Below are 20976 nucleotides of genomic sequence, written 5' to 3' on the forward strand. Positions count from 1 at the left end.
GTACAGAAAGAATATTGTACCTCCTGAAGATTATTTGCGCGTTTTAGAAGAAGTCTCGGTTGATGAAGACTCCGACAATTTGAATAACGCATCTGATGTCGATGAATCGGAAGTCATCGAACATTCTGATCATGAAAGTGACTCAGAAATTGAGGGAAATGTTTCTAAACATCCTCATTTTCCTTCCTCAAATGATGTTTCCCCAACAAATGATGATTTTAATGATATTGAAAATGACATGTGTGATTGAAAATATGAGGACTTTTTTGTAAAAACAATTTACAAAAAGAAGAAAGTTGGAGGAAAGTTTCTGAAAGGAGAAAAGGAAACTTATAAGTGGAATAAAGTTCCCCTCAAGAGCAAATTCGCCAGAATGCCTCGAAAAAATTTGATGAAAAAAATATGCCCAAGTGACAAAACTTGTGACGATATGAATAATGAGCTTTCTGCTTTTCAGAAAATCATAAATACAAATATGATTGATGCTATTGTACAATATACAAATATTTATCTCAAATGTAACAGGACTGCAGATGATCTCCAAAACATCTCAAAGAGAAGCATGTATGATACTAATAGAGCAGAAATGTTGGCCTTTTTAGGAATTTTATTCTTATTAGGGTGCAAAAAAATGTCAAAATTTAATTTGGAGGAAGCATGGGCAAAAGACGGTACTGGAATTGAAATTTTGAAACGAGTCATGGGTCTCAAGCGATTCGGAAACCTGTGTGCTGCTATTAGATTCGATGATAAAGGCACAAGGTATGTGCGAAGAAAAACTGATAAGCTTGCTGCACTAAGAGAATTTTTTTAATCTTTCAATCAGAACTGACAAAACTTTTATACACCAGGTGACGAACTCACAATCAACGAGAAGTTGGAACCCTTTCGCGGGAGGTGCTGTTTTATTCAATTCATCCCCAACAAGCCCGCAAAGTATGGTCTGAAAATTTTTGCAGTTGTTGACTCATGAACGTTTTATACATTGAAGCTTGAAATTTACTGTGGCAATCAAACCCCAGGACCTTAAGAGGCTTCTAATTCAAGTATTGACATTGTCAAAAGGCTAATTGGTGCGTACGAAGGTTTCAACCGTAACCTGACGACCGATAATTGGTATACAAGCTACCCGCTAGCTCATTATCTTCTTACCAAAAGTATAACACTTGTGGGCACGCTGAAAAAAAAATAAAAAGGAAATTCCAAATGAATTCCAGCCATCAAAAACCAGAGAAGTCGGCAGTTCACTGTTTGATTTTCAAAAGGATATGACAATTGTTTCATATTCAACGGAAAAAATAAGTGTGTAATACTGCTAAGTAATTTACACGATGATGACAAAATTGACCAGGAAACGAATAAACCTCAAATAATCCTCGATTATAACAAATGTAAAGGCGGAGTTGATACTGTAGAATAACTTTGTAGTAATTTCACTGTCGGCCGAAAAACCAAGAGGTGGACAATGGCAATATTTTTTGCACTGCTAAACATAGCGAGCATAAATTCCCAAGTGCTCTTGAACTTCTCCAAACCTGATGCAACCATCAAGTTTAGAAGATAATTTTTGAAAAATCTACTACATCTTCATTGAAACCACATCTTCAGAATCGTCTGAAAATGCTATTTCTCCTGTCGCATTCCAAAGCTATTATTAGAACGCTGGTAACAACAGGAGCGGACAAGACGGCCGAAAGGGACAAGGAACCACCTGCAAAAAAGATCAAAGGATGCTGCGCTGAGTGCGGTAGAATGAAGAATAACTACACTATGATAAAATGTTTTGAGTGTTCTAAGTTTACCTGCAAAAATTATCTGGACGAGACAGTACAACTTTGCAAACCCTACTGCAGTGAACAGGGACAATCGGAAGAGGATTAAAATAGCAAAAGGCTTTCAAATTTCTCATTTGTGAAATTTATTACTTACCGAACTTTTCTTTACGGAATATTTATAATTTGTAATTTTGATTTATGTTCTTATAATTTTTAAACAGAAAATATTGCAGAATACTATTTAACTTCAAATTACATTTCCAGTGCATCCACTTTTTGAATTAATTAAAAATTCGTAGTTTCCATCTTTACTGCTTTTTTTCTGTTATTCTTTTTCTTATATCATTTTTACTATGACGAATCACCTTATTAATGCCATGTATAAGATTAAATAGTTTCAAACACGAAGCAGAGGCTCGAAAAATGACCTGGCATACTTCATACGCCACCCCTTTAAGATTGTACCATACGCCAGCCCCTCCAACATAGGGTTAAGGAATTTTTTCAAGTCAAACTGCACTTGTGGCATGCAATTACTTAGCTACAATCTTTTGATTTTGTTGATATCTGATAGTATGGTATTTAATTATTTATTTGATTTTTTTTTTTTTTTTTTTTTTTTTTTTTTTGAGTTTGCGTAATTGTGAAATATAATTTTAAAAAAAAATCACGAATTTTTTATTACCGTAATTTCCGGAAGAAACGCCGCGGCGTTTACATGTTTAAAACTTAAATTTTCAGCGAGTGCGGCGTTTAGCTGCACTAAAAATAAAATATTTCCTATGATGGTCATTGTACATAGTTTGGATGGCCTGCATAGACTGGTGCTGTTCCCACACAAAAGACCACTCAGTTGCTTTTTGTGATCGTTATTTTGTTTACATTCTTTTCCTTGAATGGACCTACATACCTTATTCACCCTAAACGAGATCTCAGAACAATAACATTCTTCCCCCTTTCAAATCAACATTCTCATCAGTTTGAATAGTCTCTCTCCTCTGCGATTCCATGAATCTTCCAGGACCCATCCTCTCCCCACCCCTGCCTTTTCTGCAATTTTTTTCAAAGGCAGGCACGACTCCACCTGCCTCGAAATAACGAACTCTGACACATTTCCCCTTCAGCATGAATGGATTTTTCTTGGCATTCTGCCAAATACAGATCCCATCAGTTTGGGTACAAGTACTTGTTGGATAGTTTTTAATTAGGGAGCGGAAAATTTTTGAAAATGTCTCTAAACGGCACAGAAGCTATACATTTCTTACCTTTAATTTATTTTTGAGTTATGGTTTCATTTCATGCATTTTTCTTAACTGGTATGTCATATATCAGGACTTAGGTTGAGTTTTTGCATCTATACGGCCCACGACGATGTCACTCGCAATTTAATCTATTGCGGCGTTTCTGTGTAATTTTAATTTTTTTCCCGCCATTTTTCTCGAGTGCGGCGTTTACGCTGATGCGGCCTTTCTTCCGGAAATTACAGTATATCATTTTTTATTACAATTTTATTATGTTTATGGTTAAATTCCCTCCATAGTTTGCTCTTGAATTAGTGTCCTCTTGAAGAGGAACTTTTATTATTTGAAATTTATGAAAAATTCTTTTTTTTTTTATTCTTTAGAATACATACACAAATTTTTTGCATATTTTAATAAATTTAAAATATGTTCAAATATTCAGAACCTAAATAATATGCTTCATGCTGTAGTGAAAATGTGGCAATAATGCAATTCAAGTTAAATTCAAAGCAATTTAAAATATCATACACAATTTGTGTATGCATCTGTTGGCACAAAAAAAAAAAAAAAAAAAAAAAGAGGCTTTCTCTTTTGCATATCATTGGGCTGAATCGATGCACAATTTGTTTTTGATTTAATCTATGTACGAGGGTAAGTTGAAAAATAAGTTTCCCCTGTCGACTGTAGTCAGAGTTGTGTATGAAAGTCAAAAAATAGATTGAGACATTAAAGATATGACATACCTTTATTTTTCCACATAGGTACCAAGTACATAGAGACATTTGCCATATCGCTTGATAAGCTTCAAAAAGCCCTCCAGGAAAAAAGCAGGGCTTTGCATATGGAAGAAGTGTTGAATGGCTATGGGCGAAAGACGACACAGCAGGAAAACGCGCAAGTCATCGATACACCATTGGGTAGAGGTCGCTGCAAATCAAGCAGATGGTGCTGTTGCAGTGCCTGCGCAAAGCGGAGACCAGCCTCTCATTTGAGCCCCGGTAGGTATGGAGAGAAGGTGTGTTTTGAATTCGTGGTCAAAGGAGGAAGTGAGAGCGGTTATCCGCTATGAATGGGCACGTAGAGTATCAGGAACAGAAATTCATAACCGCCTCGTGGAAGTCTATGGGCCAGGTGTGATGTCGAAGCAAATGGTGCGGAGATGGTGTCGCACATTCAATGATGGACGTCAGCAAGTGGAGGACATACCGAGAGCTGGACGGACGCGCACGGCCACTTCAGGTGCAAATGTCAGGAAGGTGGATGACATGATTAGAGCGAACCGGCATATCACCATCGATGAAGTAGCGGAAGAACTTGGAATCTCACATGAGCGAGCTCAAAACATAATCCACGACATTCTTCGATACAGAAAAGTGTCAGCACGATGCGTGCCCCGACAATTGACCTCGACACACAAGGAACAACGCATGGGGGTCAGCCTGAAACATCTCGTGCGTTACCATGAAGATGACAATGGCTTTCTCAGGGTTCGTAGCGGTCCTTATAAGTGCTTATAAGTCCTTATATTTGAAAATAAAATATAAAGGCTCTTATAGGTGCTTACTTTTTCTTTAAAGCCCTTATTTTTTTGTTTTTAGTGCTTATTTTTTGCTTTTAGTGCTTTTTTTTTTTTTTTTTAATAAATGCGCTATTTTTCCCCGTACCAGAGCCGAAACTAAATAAACAACTTTTCTTCCTTATATGGAATGTCAGATGGTGAGTCATACTCCCGGAAATAGCTTTTCCCCCTTTCTCTGCATTAACATAACCTTTGGTATGCACGAAGAGTAGACAGGTGCCCGTCCTTCTATTGGTCAAAGAATTGCGAAAGCAGTAGAAAATTCCGCTACATTCGGCATTCCTTTTCCTCCCACCCAAATACTATACACGTTTGAATTTCTATCAAGATCTTAAAAATTTGCATTCTCGTTCCGCTTGGTCAGTTCATATTCGTGTTTATTATGATCGTTATGCTTATATTATGAGCATGTATGAATGTTTATAATAACATAGTTGCAGTAACTGCTAAAGTATAGTAAACTTCCAAAACTGGTTCTCTTTTAACACAGATTAGCTTTCTAAGGAATAATATTCGGAATGGCTTAAATAAAGGGAAAGTAATCGAATAGTCAAAATAATTTCATTTTTTTGGCCAATATATTATACAGTACGAAGGTTGGGAGGTCTCGCCTTTCTCCGCAAAATCTTGAATATTGAAACCGTTATAGTTTGCTGCAAAACAAGCAACGGACCTTTTTTTTTTTTTTTTTTTTTTTTTTTTTTTTTTTTTTTTTTTTGTCACTTTGGATTGAATAGGACTAAAAGTTCTACGGTCTACCAACCCAAGCGAAGAATGATTCTATTCCGGAAATTTAACGCCATCTGTTGAAAATTAGAATGAAAAACACCCCAGTTATGTAGTTCTTTATTCTCCCAATACCGGCAGTTGTTGATTGCGATTGCGTAATATCACGTAGGGAATAATTACGGTGCACGTATTGCGCAATAACGTTTGCGATATTTTGCAGAGATAATTAATTTTGATGTTCAGTCCGAGATTTGTTTATGAGCACTTAAAAGAGTTTTACTGTGCTTGCTAAGCAGAATTTTTTTTTACTTTCGTTGGTTTATTTTTATATTATGCACTACAGCCCCCCCCCCTTCAAGTTCCGCTCGACTGTCCGAATATTCGCCAATTTCCAAGTGTGCGGGTTAGTAAACCTTTTACTGTTAACGATGACTGCATGAAGCAAATTTCTGTCTTCTGATTTCAGAAAAGTTCCTCTTTTTTACTTAAATTACTTTGCTTGCAATATCTGTTAAAAGAAAACTGATATACAATGAAAATTTAGAAAATGTTCAGAATTTAGATTTAAATTATTTAAATATCAATATGAGTGGAAAAATAAATTGTATTTATTATTAGGTTCCAAGCAAGTACAATAAATATACCTTATTATTAATTATTTTCTCTATTTTGAACTGAAATTTCATCATTAAATCTTGTAATATAGTTTAGTTCTTCATAGTTTTTTTTCCTCTCATTGTAAACAAGTTCTGTAAATTGAACTATTATTTAAAACTAAAAACAAACAAAAAAGTAATTATTTTTTATGGTTGAGGTAATGCTTGTTGTCTTTTAATAAGTACTTCATTTCTCATGTTTTAAATTACAAGTCTAATTTTTAAGGTTATGCAGTTGTGTATCATGTAATTAGACAGGTGCTTATTTTTTTTCTTAAAATGTGCTTGAAAAGTGCTTATAGGTGCTTATTTTTTTAATTAAAATGTGGCTATGAACCCTGTTTCTGTTTCGGATTGTGACGAGGGATGAAACGTGGGTCTACCATTTCACGCCAGAATCGAAGGCCGCATCTATGGAGTGGAAACATCCGTCATCACCTGTCCGAAAGAAGTTCAAGACAACTCCCTCTGCAGGTAAAGTGCTCCTCACAGTTTTCTGAGACGCACAAGGAGTTGTTGCTGGACTTTTTGGAGGTTGGAACCATCAATGCTACGTGCTACTGTGACACCCTGTCGAAATTGAAAGAGGCGATTCGGAAAAAGCGGCCTGGCCTTCTCACATCTGGCGTTCTGCTGTTGGATGGCAAAGCCAGACCACATTCGGCGACGGCAACACAAAACCATATTGCAACTCTTGGTTGGGAGCGCCTACACCATCCGCCATGCAGTCCTGATCTCGCACCAAGTGACATCTGTTTCCGGTTTTGAAGAAAAGTCTCGGAGGAAGACGCTTTGGAAGCAATACTGAAGTGAAACAAGCCATTCAACGCTTCTTCCGTATGCAAAGCCCTGATTTTTTCCTGGAGAGCTTTTTGAAGCGTATCAAGCAATATGACAAATGTCTCAATGTACTTGGTACCTATGTGGAAAAATAAAGGTATGTCATATCTTTAATGTCTCATTCTATTTTTTGACTTTCATACACAACTCTGACCACAGTCGACAGGGGAAACTTATTTTTCAACTTACCTACGTATTAAGTGTGCATCTATTGGCTCAGAAACTGGCCTTTTGTCTTCCATTTCTCAGCGTATCAATATCCAGAAGAAGATATGCTGAGAAATGTAAATTATTTTCTATTTTCTTGTATTTGGTTATTTTTACAGTTATTTTATATGCTGGGTTTTGCATTATTTGTGTTACATTACCATATTTGTATGATATTTGAATTTGCTTTGGATTCAAGTTTTATTATAGTACAGTCAAAAGTCTTTAATCCTGACTCGTCAAGACTTCGGCAATTCCGGATTATCGGTTTTTCCGTATTATAGATCATCAGTTTAAATCTGGTAAGATGACATGCAGAAATTATAAAATTAAAAATATGAAACCGTAATTTATAAAATAATGAGCAATTATGATCTAAAGGGTATCAAAATTTACAAAAAAAAAAAGCTTAATATTTATTTGTTTACTTTATTAAACATTTCTTTCAACGTGCGCATGCGTAAAGCATACATTACGCATAGCCGAAATAAAAAAATTGCAGCCAGAAAACTATTTGATTTGTATTTGTGATATTTATAATGATGAGGAATTTGATTTAAATCATATCAAAGACGGAGTACATCGAGATGAAATACTACATTTAGTAACGAATTATAAGCCGAATAAAATAAAAACATCTGCCCTGAAGATAAGGATAGTGCTGACAGATCAACTTCCAGTTCATTGCGCACTGCGTTGCCCCCCCCCACACACACACATAGCAGCGTGAAATTGATAAACAGATTTCGGAATGGTTAGAGAAACAAATCACCTCTCTGTTACTTTATCCATTTTTTGCAGTAATTGCACTTTTTTTTTTTTTTTTTTTTTTTTTTTTTGGATGGACATTGAAACATGCTTTTGCTTTGTAGATGCTTTGATAGCTCCAGAATCGGAAATTCTTTTTGACATAATCGAAAGTTCAAGCTTACTTTTATTAAAGTGCTCTAACAGTCTGCAAAAAATAATAAGCCGGATCCAATTAAAAGATTAAGGAACAACGCAATCTGCACCATTAAATAAAATAGATAATTAAATCATTTTGACTTAGCTTAGACCATCCATTATACATTAAACGCGCATGCGTAAGCGTGTTATGCGCATGCGTTGACGCGTTCCCAGAAAGTTTGTAGCTTTGAGGTCTGGATTATGGACGTCCAGATTAAAGACTTTTGACTCTATATGTGTAATTATAATCATTATGAAGATTTTCTTCGTATCTTTATAGATCCAAAAGTTTGTCTTAAAAAGGAAAATGTTACAGAATCATCAAATTGGAAATAAACCAAAGAATTCAAGTTATTCCAAAAGGTGATTTTTAAATTCTTACTTTTTGTAAAACTTTAGAGTGTTTGTGTGTTCCCCAAAACTGAAAACTAAAGATCTGAACATTCAAGCTTAATGATTGGTCTTTTAATTAATAGAAAACCAATGTATTTCTGCTTTAAAATATTTTACTTACTATTTTACTAACTGAATTCTTCTTTTGTTTTCAGAATGAAGAAAAACGGGGTATAATCAGTGCAAGAAATTTTTTTTAACTATGCAATTTTAAAAGTTCTAACTGTAAAAATAGCAATGTACACTGCCCCCCCCCCAAAAGGGGACAGTGCTATATCTCCCATTCTACTGGGCCGATTGACAAAATTCAAACTGCATTCTTCATGTCTCAAAAGTGTGACTTAGGATATATATTAGATTTATATATAGCACTATTCTAACATAGGTATTTTGACACAAAATCGGACTTTTTATGAAATAACATACCAATTTTTTTACATATTTCGATTCTACGACTCAAATTATGCCAGAATACCAAGTTTTGTAAAAATCGTACAAGTAGTTTTTAAAATATTAGCTCTCAAAATTTTAGTTCCTCAATGTTAATTGAATTTGGCAAATATTTATTAATATCTCTTTTCTTATTAAACTTTTTTGATTTTTTCTCTCACATTTCGAAATTTAGGTTCATTCCAAATAAAATTTACCCATTTTTTGACTTTTATTTTTTAATTTCTATTTTTTAATAATTTTTATAAATTTTTTGAAAAAAATTTGAATTATAAGCTTTAAAATTTTTACCATTATCTTGAATTAGGTGTATTTTTAAGCATATCTGCAAAAAATTAGACTTTTTTATTCAAAATTTTCTAAGATATACACGAATTTACATATTTTCGCGTTTTGAAATTTGGCATCTTTTTTTTGAGCGATAATAACGTCAAATGTGGTCTATGGATTTTTGTTACAGTGAATTGCCACAGCTATTTTTAACCTTAAATTTCAAGTAAAATTTTACAGAGAATTAATTATATGACATTTTTTCCCTCAATGATGCATAATAAATATTTATTAATACTATATGAAAAGCTATTTTTTTTAAATTATAGATGATATTATTCAAATTTTTAACTATTTTTTTAAATTTCTTTCTATCTTTAAAAAAAAATAATAATAAATAAGTAAATTTTTGTAAGAGGAAATTTTTACCTTCGGCGTTTTATCGTCTGCTACTTTACTTCGTTTAAATCAAATTTTCTAAAACTGAGAATTTTCGTTTGGTGTTTATTTGAATTTTATGACATTAACTGCATAATTTATTTCTAAACAAACTGTTGCTTTTGAAGTGGCTGAAAGAGCGGCTGATACTATCATCCATATTTTTAAAGGAAAGTATATTTTTATAGAAACATAAGATTTAAAATAATCATTTTTATAAAAGTCAAATTATGATATAAACATACAAACCTCTAGAGACTGAATTAATGGAAGTTCAATGGTTATGTAGAAATGATCTGCAGCTACTTAATGGCTGGATAAGTCAGCAGATTCTGTGGACAAGTAAGAATAATTATATAAACGACACCCAACATTCTGGATTCAATTAACAACGAGGATATGATGTTTATTAAATGAATTTAAGAAGTTTTAAAACATAAAAAGTCAACTCATTTTTTATACTAAAATGTATTTTTGTGCGTAGCGTATTTTCATTATATCCTTAAAATTCTAATTTAGAATGTAATTGTCAAGAACTGAATCTTATTCATCAGTAATATAATAAGTAATTATTACGGTTATTAAAAAATCCTTCTTATAAAGTAATTGCAAATATTTCAAAAAACTTTGTCTGAATGCAAATATTTTTAAGCACACGATATTATTTATTTGCATTTCAATTCTTACCGTCACTTCTAATAGAAGTTACAAATCAATTATATTTAATTAAGGATTGGATTGGATTATTTAATTATGGCAAAGCACACGAGGGCTATCTGCCTAAAGGGATGCCTTCGTTGAGGATTTCTAAGGGAAACTGGCTCGTATACACGTTGCACATGGGGAAAACCACGAAAATACCCATGCGGCCAGCCCGTTTCCGGGATTCGAGCCTCGGACCGAACTACCAGCATTCAGCGTCTTTACCACTCGGCCGCTGGTGGACTATTTAATTAAGGAATGACCATCTAAGTTTAGAAACAACGTACCATAACAGCAATTCAATTATTGGCGCCGTATCTTTCATGTTACTCCCGATTGGCAAGCTACATGATTTTTAATGAGTATTCGGGTTTTGCTAGTAACTTCACTTGGAAATTGCGCTTCAACTAGGTTAGTTGGTTATTTGAACATAGAAAGAACATGGGAGCTATTTGATTAAGATGCTTTCATAGAGAACCTAGAAAACTACAAAAACCAACCGTGCAAGCCTGGGTTAGTCTTCGCAACAAACAATTAGTACATAACAATCTTCAAATGCTAGGCAAGTGGTGAGGCTTCAATTAAATCTCCAATTTAATATTTTATTTGTAAATATTTAAAATAATGTTGTATTCCTAGACACAAAAATCAGAATTTAAATTTTGTTAACTCGTTAGTAAACTACCAAGCCGTAGTGCAAATGAATATTCAATTTCTTTTACAATAATTGTATTCACTTAATATTCTTGGAATATGAGCTAAAGAAGGAACATTCTCGGAAGATTAAAAAAGGGTTTAAATCCAGTGATATTAGGTTTGTCTTACAAGCTCAGGATCAAAACGATTCTGCAATTGCCCGAGTTGTTGACTTGTAAATGGCTGTGAATTAAGCAGATGACTTTTAATCTTACATTTTCAGTCAGAAAATGTATTCCAAATGTTTGTTATTGCATGATAATGCATCTTTTCATTATTCAAGAACAAGTCGAAGACCCGCTTGTGTTCCGAAAATAAGTATGTGTACTCAATCGTCCTGCATGTTCTTCAAATTTGTCTTCTTGTGATTTTTTTTCTTTCCCAAAAACTAAAGTTGCCTCTCAAAGGAAAGTTTTTTGACATTGAAGAGACAAAAGGAGTATGACATCTACTTTTAATGACATGTCAAAAATAGATCTCTACAAGCCTTCTCTTCCATTACATGTAGTGCAGTCAAACAAAAAGTTGCATCAGCGTAAATTCTATAATCTATTTTTATTACACTCTGATTACTTTATTAACATACAGTGAATATATACTAATTCTTTTTCTTCAGCTTAAGTAATTCGGAATTTTTGACGGAACTAGGACTTAGAAGATAAGTCAAATTAAATATTTCGATAACCCAATACGTTCAAGGTCGAAGTTTCAATATTTTTCATAGGGAGGGGAAATTTTGTCAGTTTCGGTCCATTATCCTAAGTATATTTGCTTCGATTCTTTATTTTTCCATAAAAGCGAAAAATTTACGCATGGCATACATATAACGCATAGCTTCAAATTAAAATTTAATAATATACAGAGTGGTTATAATTAAAGTTGCACATTGAAACGGTCATAAAAGGAAATCTACTGGATCAAATGTTATCAAACTTGGTAATCGTGTAAAAGAGGTCATGGGAATTTATTTTCCGCGAAAAAAGTTCGAAACCTCACCACCAGCACTGTATGCAATATTGTTAAACGAAATATGGATCGGAATCTAACTTAACCTTGTGTTACATGGGTTTAATAAGTTGTATACCATAAATAAACTTTGAAGTAGGCAAATTACCATTTAAAAGCATTAAATTCGATAAAAGTTGAGTCCGCCATCCGTGTAAGTGAGAAATTCGTCCGTGCAAACCACGAATTAGGGATTAGAAAATGTGAGATCGCAAATCACTCGCACAAGTGCATACAATCTGGAAATCTTTTTCTTACAGATCGCTAATTTATAATTTTTTAAGCCTGAATTCGGCACTAAATCATGAAGATACTGATTCAATACGCTTTTAATCGATTTGGGCCAAAGAAATCCCTCATGTTATCTATCTAGTTCCATAGCATTCTCCTACTGCATTCGATTGCATAGCAATCAATTAGTGTTGAATGACAGTTAGTTTTATAACTGAACCATTTTTCTCTGAAGAGCAGTTGACAGCTGGACCATTGTAATTTCAGCTCAATATCAATTACATGAATCAAAGCTCAATATCAATTACAGAGTCAATGTTAAAGTGTTTCGTGATACATGAACTGCAGTAACGTGGCATTTTAGATACTACGATTTTTATGTAGGGCCGGGCCCCACCTCACGTGTGTCGCACAGTTACTTAGGCAACATTTCATGAATTAACGTCTTATAGGCCAACACTTCCCCTCTTCCCACCAGACCTCAACCTCTGGGACTTTTGGCTATGGGGTTATCTCAAAAGCACTGTTTATGGTGATAATCTAAACAATTTGGCAGAAATGAAAAATGTGATACACTGACATGTCCGTAACATTCCTCTTGGTATGCTAAGAGCTGCTGTTGAGAATGCAGTAACAGGATTTAACTTGCTTTCGGAAAATGCTGGACGCTACATTGAACATGCTTTGTAGCACGCTTCGGAAAATATTAAACACAATTTAAACAGATGTTTTCGTGTCTTATTTCGTTTAACAATATTGTATACAGCGCCATTTTTCCCCTGGTGGTGAGTTTTTGAACTCTTTTTTTTTTTTTTTTTCCCGCGGAAAATAAATTCCCATAACCTCCTTTACACGATTCCCAAGTTTGATAACGTGTGGTCCGGTAGTTTTGCTTTTATAACCATTTCAAATTGGAACTTTAATTATAACCACCATGTAAATTAAACTTTAAAAGTTTGGCAATTTGGTTCAAGTCCCAGCTTTAAAAATATATATATAAATATAATCTTTTACAATAATCCTCTTAGAAAGAATGTTTTAAGAAGCTAATTTTTCTCTCGCATTATAGATTGTATAAAAAAACATGATGTTTAATATGATTTAGATTGCTTCAGCCTATATGAGAATCGGGTCACTCGGTGGTACAGAAAAAAACCTGCTGGACTGTTTTATTTCTTTGTAATTTAGCAAAAATCTTTTAATTAAAATATTTATCCTTTGGACTTCACTTTAAACTTTATTTATAGTTAAAATGACTTGAAAATGAAAAGCTGTCTTCAGCTGAAACGCAATTCATGTAATTGATATTTTAAAAAATTGACAAGAATCCAAAATTTATGGAAGTCTAGCAATCGAAAAATCTTAATTTTCTTGTGTGAGAGCACTGAAAATAACTGTAGAAGGAAAGAAGAAAATTAGGGAGGAAAGTAAGCAAAACATTTGCAGGAAAATTTGGCTGTCAGACATACCAAGATGTTTCAAAAAGTTGGACGCTTTTGAATATACTTTCAGGATACTTCAAAGAATTTAGGCAATTTAGGCATTCAAAGAGAAAACACTTGGATGTGTACACCAGCAAATACCATCAATTGAGCTTAGCAGAAAAGACAAAAACGATATCATTGTAGATTAAAGTGAAGAGCGACTGGTTTTAGACTATATGGTTGTATAAGTTCAAATTACGTTATAGAATGTCATATCGTATCAGAAATGGAGAATCCTATGATTTTCTCAGTCAAATTATTTGAAGATTCAGGAGTTTATCTAGTATTGTATGTGGATGTCACCTAAAGGTGTTTTTTTTTCCTCCTGATGAAACAGCGGCCGAGCAGTAAAGTCGCTGAACACTGGTAGTTCGGTTTGAGGTTCGAATCCCGCGAACAGGCTGGCTGCATGGGCGTTTTCGTGCTTTTCCCCATGTGTAACGTGTATGCGAGCCAGTTTCCCTTAGACAGTCCTCTACAATGGTATCCCTCCCCTTAGGCAGATAGCCCTAGTGTGCTTATCATAATTAAATAAACCAAAACCTCTTGATGAAACCAGTCTTCCCTTTCATCTCATACCTTCAAAGTGCTTAGCCTCTAAAGACTGATAAAGGCTCTGACGAAATACTTCGGGAAGAACTTTCTAACGGAAACCAGCTGTCATACACGGTACACAAGAGAAATCCACAAAAACGCCCATGCAACCAGCGCGTTTACCGGGATTCTAACCCCAGAATGAACTACCAGGGTTCAGCGACTTTACCACTCGGCCGTTTGTTGGCCTTTATGAAATGGAAGGCAATAACTTTTTTTAAAATGATTGTCAGAAATATCAAGATATTTCGAAAAGTTGGACCTTTTTTCATGCTTGCAGAATGCCTAAAGAAAAAGAGCAAGAATAAAGTAGAATGCCTGAAGAAAAAGAGAACAAAAAATAAATTTTTGCGTAAAATTTAGTATTAGTATTTTTTTTTTTTTTTCCATTTAAAACCTTTTAATCATGTGATATTTGATTCTTTGGATTTCAAAAATAAAATATTTGACTAAAATATGAATAACATTTTAAGAAACCAAATGTAGGATAAAACTGTGTAAAGCAATGGGCACAATGATAAAACTGTGTGCTTATCATAAAGCAGTGTATGTAAGTCATCCTAAGTTAAAATGTTGGTTATACATCTCTCTTATTTATATATATCTTTTCTAAACGGAACATTGACAGGCATGTTAACTGTGCTTTACTGTATTTTCTCTTTCAATATATGCAGTTTTCAAACGCATCGTAGTCTGGGTTACAAAGTATTCTTCCGAAAGAAACGCAATTCAAATAAATAAAATCAAATTGTGGAAAATTTATATTAATAAATATATTTAAAATGCTCAGTTCGAAGGAATAAGTAGAAAATTTTAAAACAATTATCTGAAGAGACAATTCAACACAAACAATTAAAATAAAAGTATAAAAATTTAAAAATTACCTAAAATAATAACTATGACCAAAAAATATATATAAAGAAAACTATTTGAAAAAAATAAACGCTGCACCTTTATTCACGCAGTTCGAATAGGTAAATAGCGGTTTTTAAAACAGTTATTCGGAAAAAAAAAATACAACTTAAACGATTAAAATGAAATTCGAAAAAGAAAAAATTAATTAAAATAATAAGTTAAAATTAAAAATATAATATAAAGAATATTATTTGGAAAAAAGGAGCGATGGTGACTTTTTTCCTCTTACGGGAAAGGAAACTAGGTTGCCATATATTAAGAAATTCGCAAAGTGAACTAATTTTGGTGCAAACTGAATAAAAAGCGCGAACATAAATTGTTGAATTTCTTCGTAAATTTTACAAAATTTAATATTTAGGCATAATTTGAGTCATAGAATCGAAATATGTAAAAAAATTGGTATGTTATTTCAGAAAAAGTCTGATTTTGTGTCAAAATACCTATGTTAGAATAGTGCTATATATAAATCTAATATATATCCTAAGTCGCGCTTTTGAGACATGAAGAACGCAATTTGAATTTTCTCAATCGGCCCAGTAGAACGAGAGATATAGAACTGTTCTTTTTTTTTTTTTTTTAAAGCAGTGTATATACTGTGTAAAAGTTGTATATATTGTTTTTATCAAAGATCTGTACAGTATTGTATTTTCATGGCTTATATTTTTATAAAAAAAACTTCTAAAATGTCTGTTAAAAGTATGTATTAATATTTTAACATCACACTTAAATTCCAAAGGTTAGATATGCTTTAAGTGCCACTATTCATTCTCAGAGATGTTGCATGCAGTTTATTAGAAATTTATCAAATGGGCTTTATTAATGTGTCCATTTTTTCATAGCTTGACAACTTTTAGGTGATTTAATGTAGTATTCTGAAAATTTTCCAATAATCTGGAAAATTTTCAGTATTTCAACAAAAATATCTATTTGACCAATATTTTTGCATGATATCTATACATACACGCAGAATATGGGACTAATTTTTCCAAAATTGATTGTAAAATAGACTCAGAAAAGAGATTTTTCGTGATGTATGTACGTGTGTATTTTGCATAAATCTCAAAAATGAGTAGCCGTAGAGTATTGAAATTTTGTTTATGCTACTGCTATAACATCTTGTTCTGTTTGCATATACCCTGTTATCTGGCTCGATGAGCTCAGTTTTTTTTTATTCCTGCATGTTGGTAAATTGTGCATTTTTTGCTTTAAAAGTGATTATGTTGTTCTTATGTCCCAGTTAAGGGTTTTATGCATTCAGTTAATGTGTATGCAATAGTTGTAGCATTATCAGCAAAGTTACTTAAGTGGTACTAAGCCTAGCTAGACTTCTGTTTGTTTACATTTGAAACTGTTAGTGGAAAAGTGAAGTCAGTTTGTGCGGTAACTTCAGTGTCTTTTTACAGAGTGGGATAAAAGTAAATTTTCAGTTTTGTGCACCGAAAAATCTGTCTTCCTGCCCACTGGCCAAATCAATTGTTTTTGCATAGAAACTCTTAATTTTAATTGTGTATGGTGTTTTTCTGTATCTTACAATTTTTAACCTCTTGAGGGCCAGTGTGCAGAGAAAGAAGCACAGCCATGAGACTGAACCCCCAGAAATGGAACGTCACGCATTTTCAGCAATTAAGACTACTTTTACAAAAAAAATTCATATAAAATCAGCATTTTAATATAATGACCTTAATTTCTGAAGTTAGGTACTTAATACACTAATTATTAATATGTATTAATATAAAGAATATCACATTAGAAATAAATGAAACATGTGAAATACTAAAATTATAACTATAAACATGAAAACAAATACTGTACACATGAAAACAAAATTACAAATACGAATTGTAAAAGAAAATTAAGCAATAATTATCTTTAGATAATTAAATTCCAATTTAATAATTCTGCTAGGTGTAAAATAATTCAAAGCGAGAATCGACATACAAGACAGTGACAGTTTTTTCCGCCGAGCAAGTAAGATGCATCACGCATCGGTAAAGCTGATATCTTTCCTCTTATGCTGTAAAGTTACTTTTCAATTAACCAAGAAAGTTTATGTTAAATTTTAAACTAAATACATAAAAAGAACAACTGGTCTGAGTTTTTTCATCATGGAAGTTCAGCGACGTTACACCCGCCATAGTCACCTAAATGCGTTTTCTCATATTCTACTAACAAAAAAAAAAAAAATTGACCTGAATGTATTTCCCCACATTCTAGTAACAAAAAATGCAAAGAATAAAAATAAAAAAACAAAATTTCTTACAAAAAAAACGCGCCGGTGCCCTTTAACTTGAGCTGTGATTCCCAGTTTGTTTACACCAATAAATCTATCAAAACCAGAAGCACAGAACAGAAATTGAAACATATGTGAAGGTCAAAAGCCGCATATATGTTACACTGGTACCTGAGCGGGTTAATGAAGATAATTTGTGGTTTTATATATTTTTCCTTGCTGTGAAGTGAGAACTGAATTAATTGAATAAGAAATATATCTGTGATGAAATTCAGAAAAATAAGTTTAAATGGGACATAGCAAAAAATATGTATAATTTAATAGGACAGACAAGGAAGTCATGTATTGCCCACATCACATTTTTACCCCCCCCCAACATGCAAAGATCTTTTTTTTTTTTTTTTTTTTTTTTTGTGTGTGTGTGTGTGTATGTGTATGTGTCACAAAACATATATTTACGTCAAAAAAAGAAACAGGGGAATGAAAGTTGGTTTAAAAAGAATTAGAGAGAAATAATTTTTAAACTTACTGATTTGGTGGACTCCCCCTCATGCAAAGGCCTTTTTTTATTGTATTTTTCATAAAACAGATATTTATGTCGAAGACAGAAACAGTGGAGTGAAAGTTGGTTTAAAAAGAATTAGAAAGAAATAATTTTTAAACTTACTAATTTGGTGCACTTTGCCCCCCCCACACTTCAGTTAAACGAAGATTTAGTATACTCACATCTTTTGTTCATTTTTTAGCACTGTTGTTTATAGTTTACTCCTAGTATGCTGTAAATTATTGCTTCCATTATAATTTTCACAGCTAAATTTAAACTTACATTTATATGTTATTACATGAAAAAATGCATGCAAGTATAGTTTTATTATATTTATAGATACTGCGCATTTTTATAAATTAAAGACTTAGGTACACAAATAAAAAAATAAAACTGGATAGCTTTCAGTATCTCCCATTCTACTTGGCTGATTGACAAAACTAAACTTGCATATTTCATTCTTGAAAGTGTGACTTAGGATATAAATTAAATTTATATATAAAATTCTAACATGCATATTTTTACACAAAATCGGACTTCTGAAATGACATGCTGATTTTTTAGCCCAAAGGCTGTTACCCCAGAAGGGCTATTAATTTCATTTTGGCATTTTGTGTTGATTCTCTTTTCAAACTATTCCCACCAAATATTACAGCCCTGTATTATATTTAAAAAAATTAAATAATGAAGAATCTGCATAAATGTATCTATACTTCTCACATTCTGATAAAACAACACATCCTAGAACCATCAAATTTTGAATAAAATAAATCCTCCACTGAATATGAGCATCTGGAAGCCCTAATTTGGAATTTGTTTTATTATCTATTTCATATTTTGTCAGACATTAAAGAATTTTTTATTAACAAACTGAATGATTTAAAAGTGAGGAATGGCAACATTGTGTGGAAAAAACAACATTTTTATCTCTGTCCTGCAAGACTGTGTATCAGAAATTCTTAAGATATGCTCATCTTAAAGTTATATTGCGATATTGCTGGTGAATTGAATTTTATGGTTTAATCGCGAAGAACACGATATTTAATAACTAAATGTAACACACAAAACGTTTAAAAAACGCCACTTTGGGCGTAATGTAAAATCTGAGAAAGCTTTCAGATTTTTTATTTATTTGTTCATTTTTTTCCATGTGTCAATTCTATGATTAAAATTATGTATAAAAGCTAAATTATGCAAAATTTACCCAGAAGCATGCATAATAATTTGAGAATATGATTTGATTCACTTTCGCCTCTTTCTGCCATCACTTGACGAACTTCCTGGTTTACGTTAACCTTTTAACTTCTCCTTTCATACACAGAAAGTATAAGAAAAATCTTACATGCTTGTAAATTTCGCCACTGTTAAACATTTCTATAATAGAAGGCAGCATATTTTATTTACTGTAAATTTGGCATATTGGTACATATATATCCTATTTGACGGCATATAAGACGCACCCTTATTTAGAAGGCCGCGCACAAGGAAAAAAAGTTTCAATGGTCTGCACGAAAGCGTCGTACCACAATAACTTAAAATGAGGTTTCTTTTAGTTCTTTTGTTTCGTAAAAGCCAAATAAACAATCATTGAATGCAGTTACCAAACATATTTTTATTAAGAAAATTAACAAACGGCAAGCTATTTTGAACATGATATGTAAATTTCAATAATGAATAAATGAATGAATGGCAAGCAGTCAAACATAATACAAAATAAAGCAGAAACAACAAAAAACACAGATTCAAGGAAAATGTTGCTTATCATGAAGTTAGACTTTAATCACTTTCAAAACCATAAAAATCCTTTTCACTATCATCATCATCGAAAACGAGAATATCGTCATCACTACTGTTTCCGTCATCGCTAGTATCACCTTCTTTGAATAATGCGTCGTCTTCTGTTCCGTCAAGAGCATTACTGATTACGCACTTCTTAAAGGACTTAACAATTACTTCAGCCTTTGCGTCCTCCCAAGATCTTTTTTTACCCACTAGCACACTTGTGAAATAGAGGGCCGCTTCATTCTACCTGAGGGCATGATGTGGCTCTCCTATCCACTTGTTCCATCGTTCTCATACTTTTTCCTTAAATGGCTTATTCACCAATACATCTAAAGGCTGCAATTGGCTAGTCAGTCCACCAGGAATGACAGCTATCTGGGTTTTTAATTCTCTCATTTTATTCTTTATGGTTTCAATTCTATGGGCGCTGAACTGATCCAAAACCAAAAGAGAGGGTTTTCTTAAGAGCCCACCAGGTCGCCTTGCCCATACTTTCTGTAACCACAGTTTCATTCCAGCTTCGTCCATCCAGCCTTTCAGATGAACATGAACAATTACACCCGTGGGAAGATTTTCTTTTGAATATGAAAAACGCGGTAGTTTTGTGCCATCAGCACAACATGTTAGAACTACCGTATATCAGGTTTTTTCATGACCTGTGGTTTTTATGGTTATTGATTTAGACCCTTTAATACTCGCAGTCTTGTTGGATGGTACATCAAATGTGAGTGGAATTTCATCCATATTTCCTATTTGACCGAGATTAAAAGAAGTTTTCTTGCGTGCATTTATAACAAACCTATGAAATGCTAGTATTTTTACTTCATAATCTGCTGGCATTTTCTGTGCAATAGTTGTTTTTGTGCGCATTGATAAGCCTTGCCTTTTCATAAACCTGTAGCACCAGCCCTCAGACCTTGAAAAGTTCTGATTCCCATGTTTTTCTGCAGATCCTTTGGCCTCACTGATTATCATTTTGATTGAAACACTTATCCCAGATTTCCTCTTATCTATCACCCACATTTTTACTGCATTTTCAAGTTCAGGCTGAGATGGAGCTGGGCATCGAAGGTTATGTTTTTGTTTTTTAGCAGTTTTCAGTTGATCTTCCTGCAGTCGCCAAGTACGTATCATTTTTTAGGTAGGTGGAGCTTGCTGCTGCTTTGTTTCCATGCATTTTGGCATAGTTTAACACTCCTAGTTTATACTGAATTGTATAACTTAATCTCTTGTTTCCTGTAGTCATATTTTCCAGGGTATTTTTTTT

General features: G+C 33.1%; 1 protein-coding gene across 3 annotated transcripts in view; it reads left to right on the top strand.

The window, feature by feature from the left end:
• LOC118185808 (uncharacterized) overlaps positions 1–15841 on the top strand; it is a 92638-nt gene extending 76797 nt beyond the window's left edge. For all 3 annotated transcript variants that reach the window (XM_035355726.2, XM_035355740.2, XM_035355734.2), the window contains 2 exons: positions 8256–8338; positions 8524–15841. In XM_035355726.2, coding sequence (XP_035211617.2) covers positions 8256–8338; positions 8524–8545 — 105 coding nt within the window. In that variant the 3' untranslated portion in view covers positions 8546–15841. The remainder of the gene's footprint in view (positions 1–8255; positions 8339–8523) is intronic.
• Positions 15842–20976: the final 5135 nt, after the last annotated feature.

The sequence above is a fragment of the Stegodyphus dumicola genome, chromosome 3 (genome assembly GCF_044657685.1).
Source record: "Stegodyphus dumicola isolate Sdum_Otavi_A_Nest chromosome 3, ASM4465768v1".
Lineage (NCBI taxonomy): Eukaryota > Metazoa > Arthropoda > Arachnida > Araneae > Eresidae > Stegodyphus > Stegodyphus dumicola.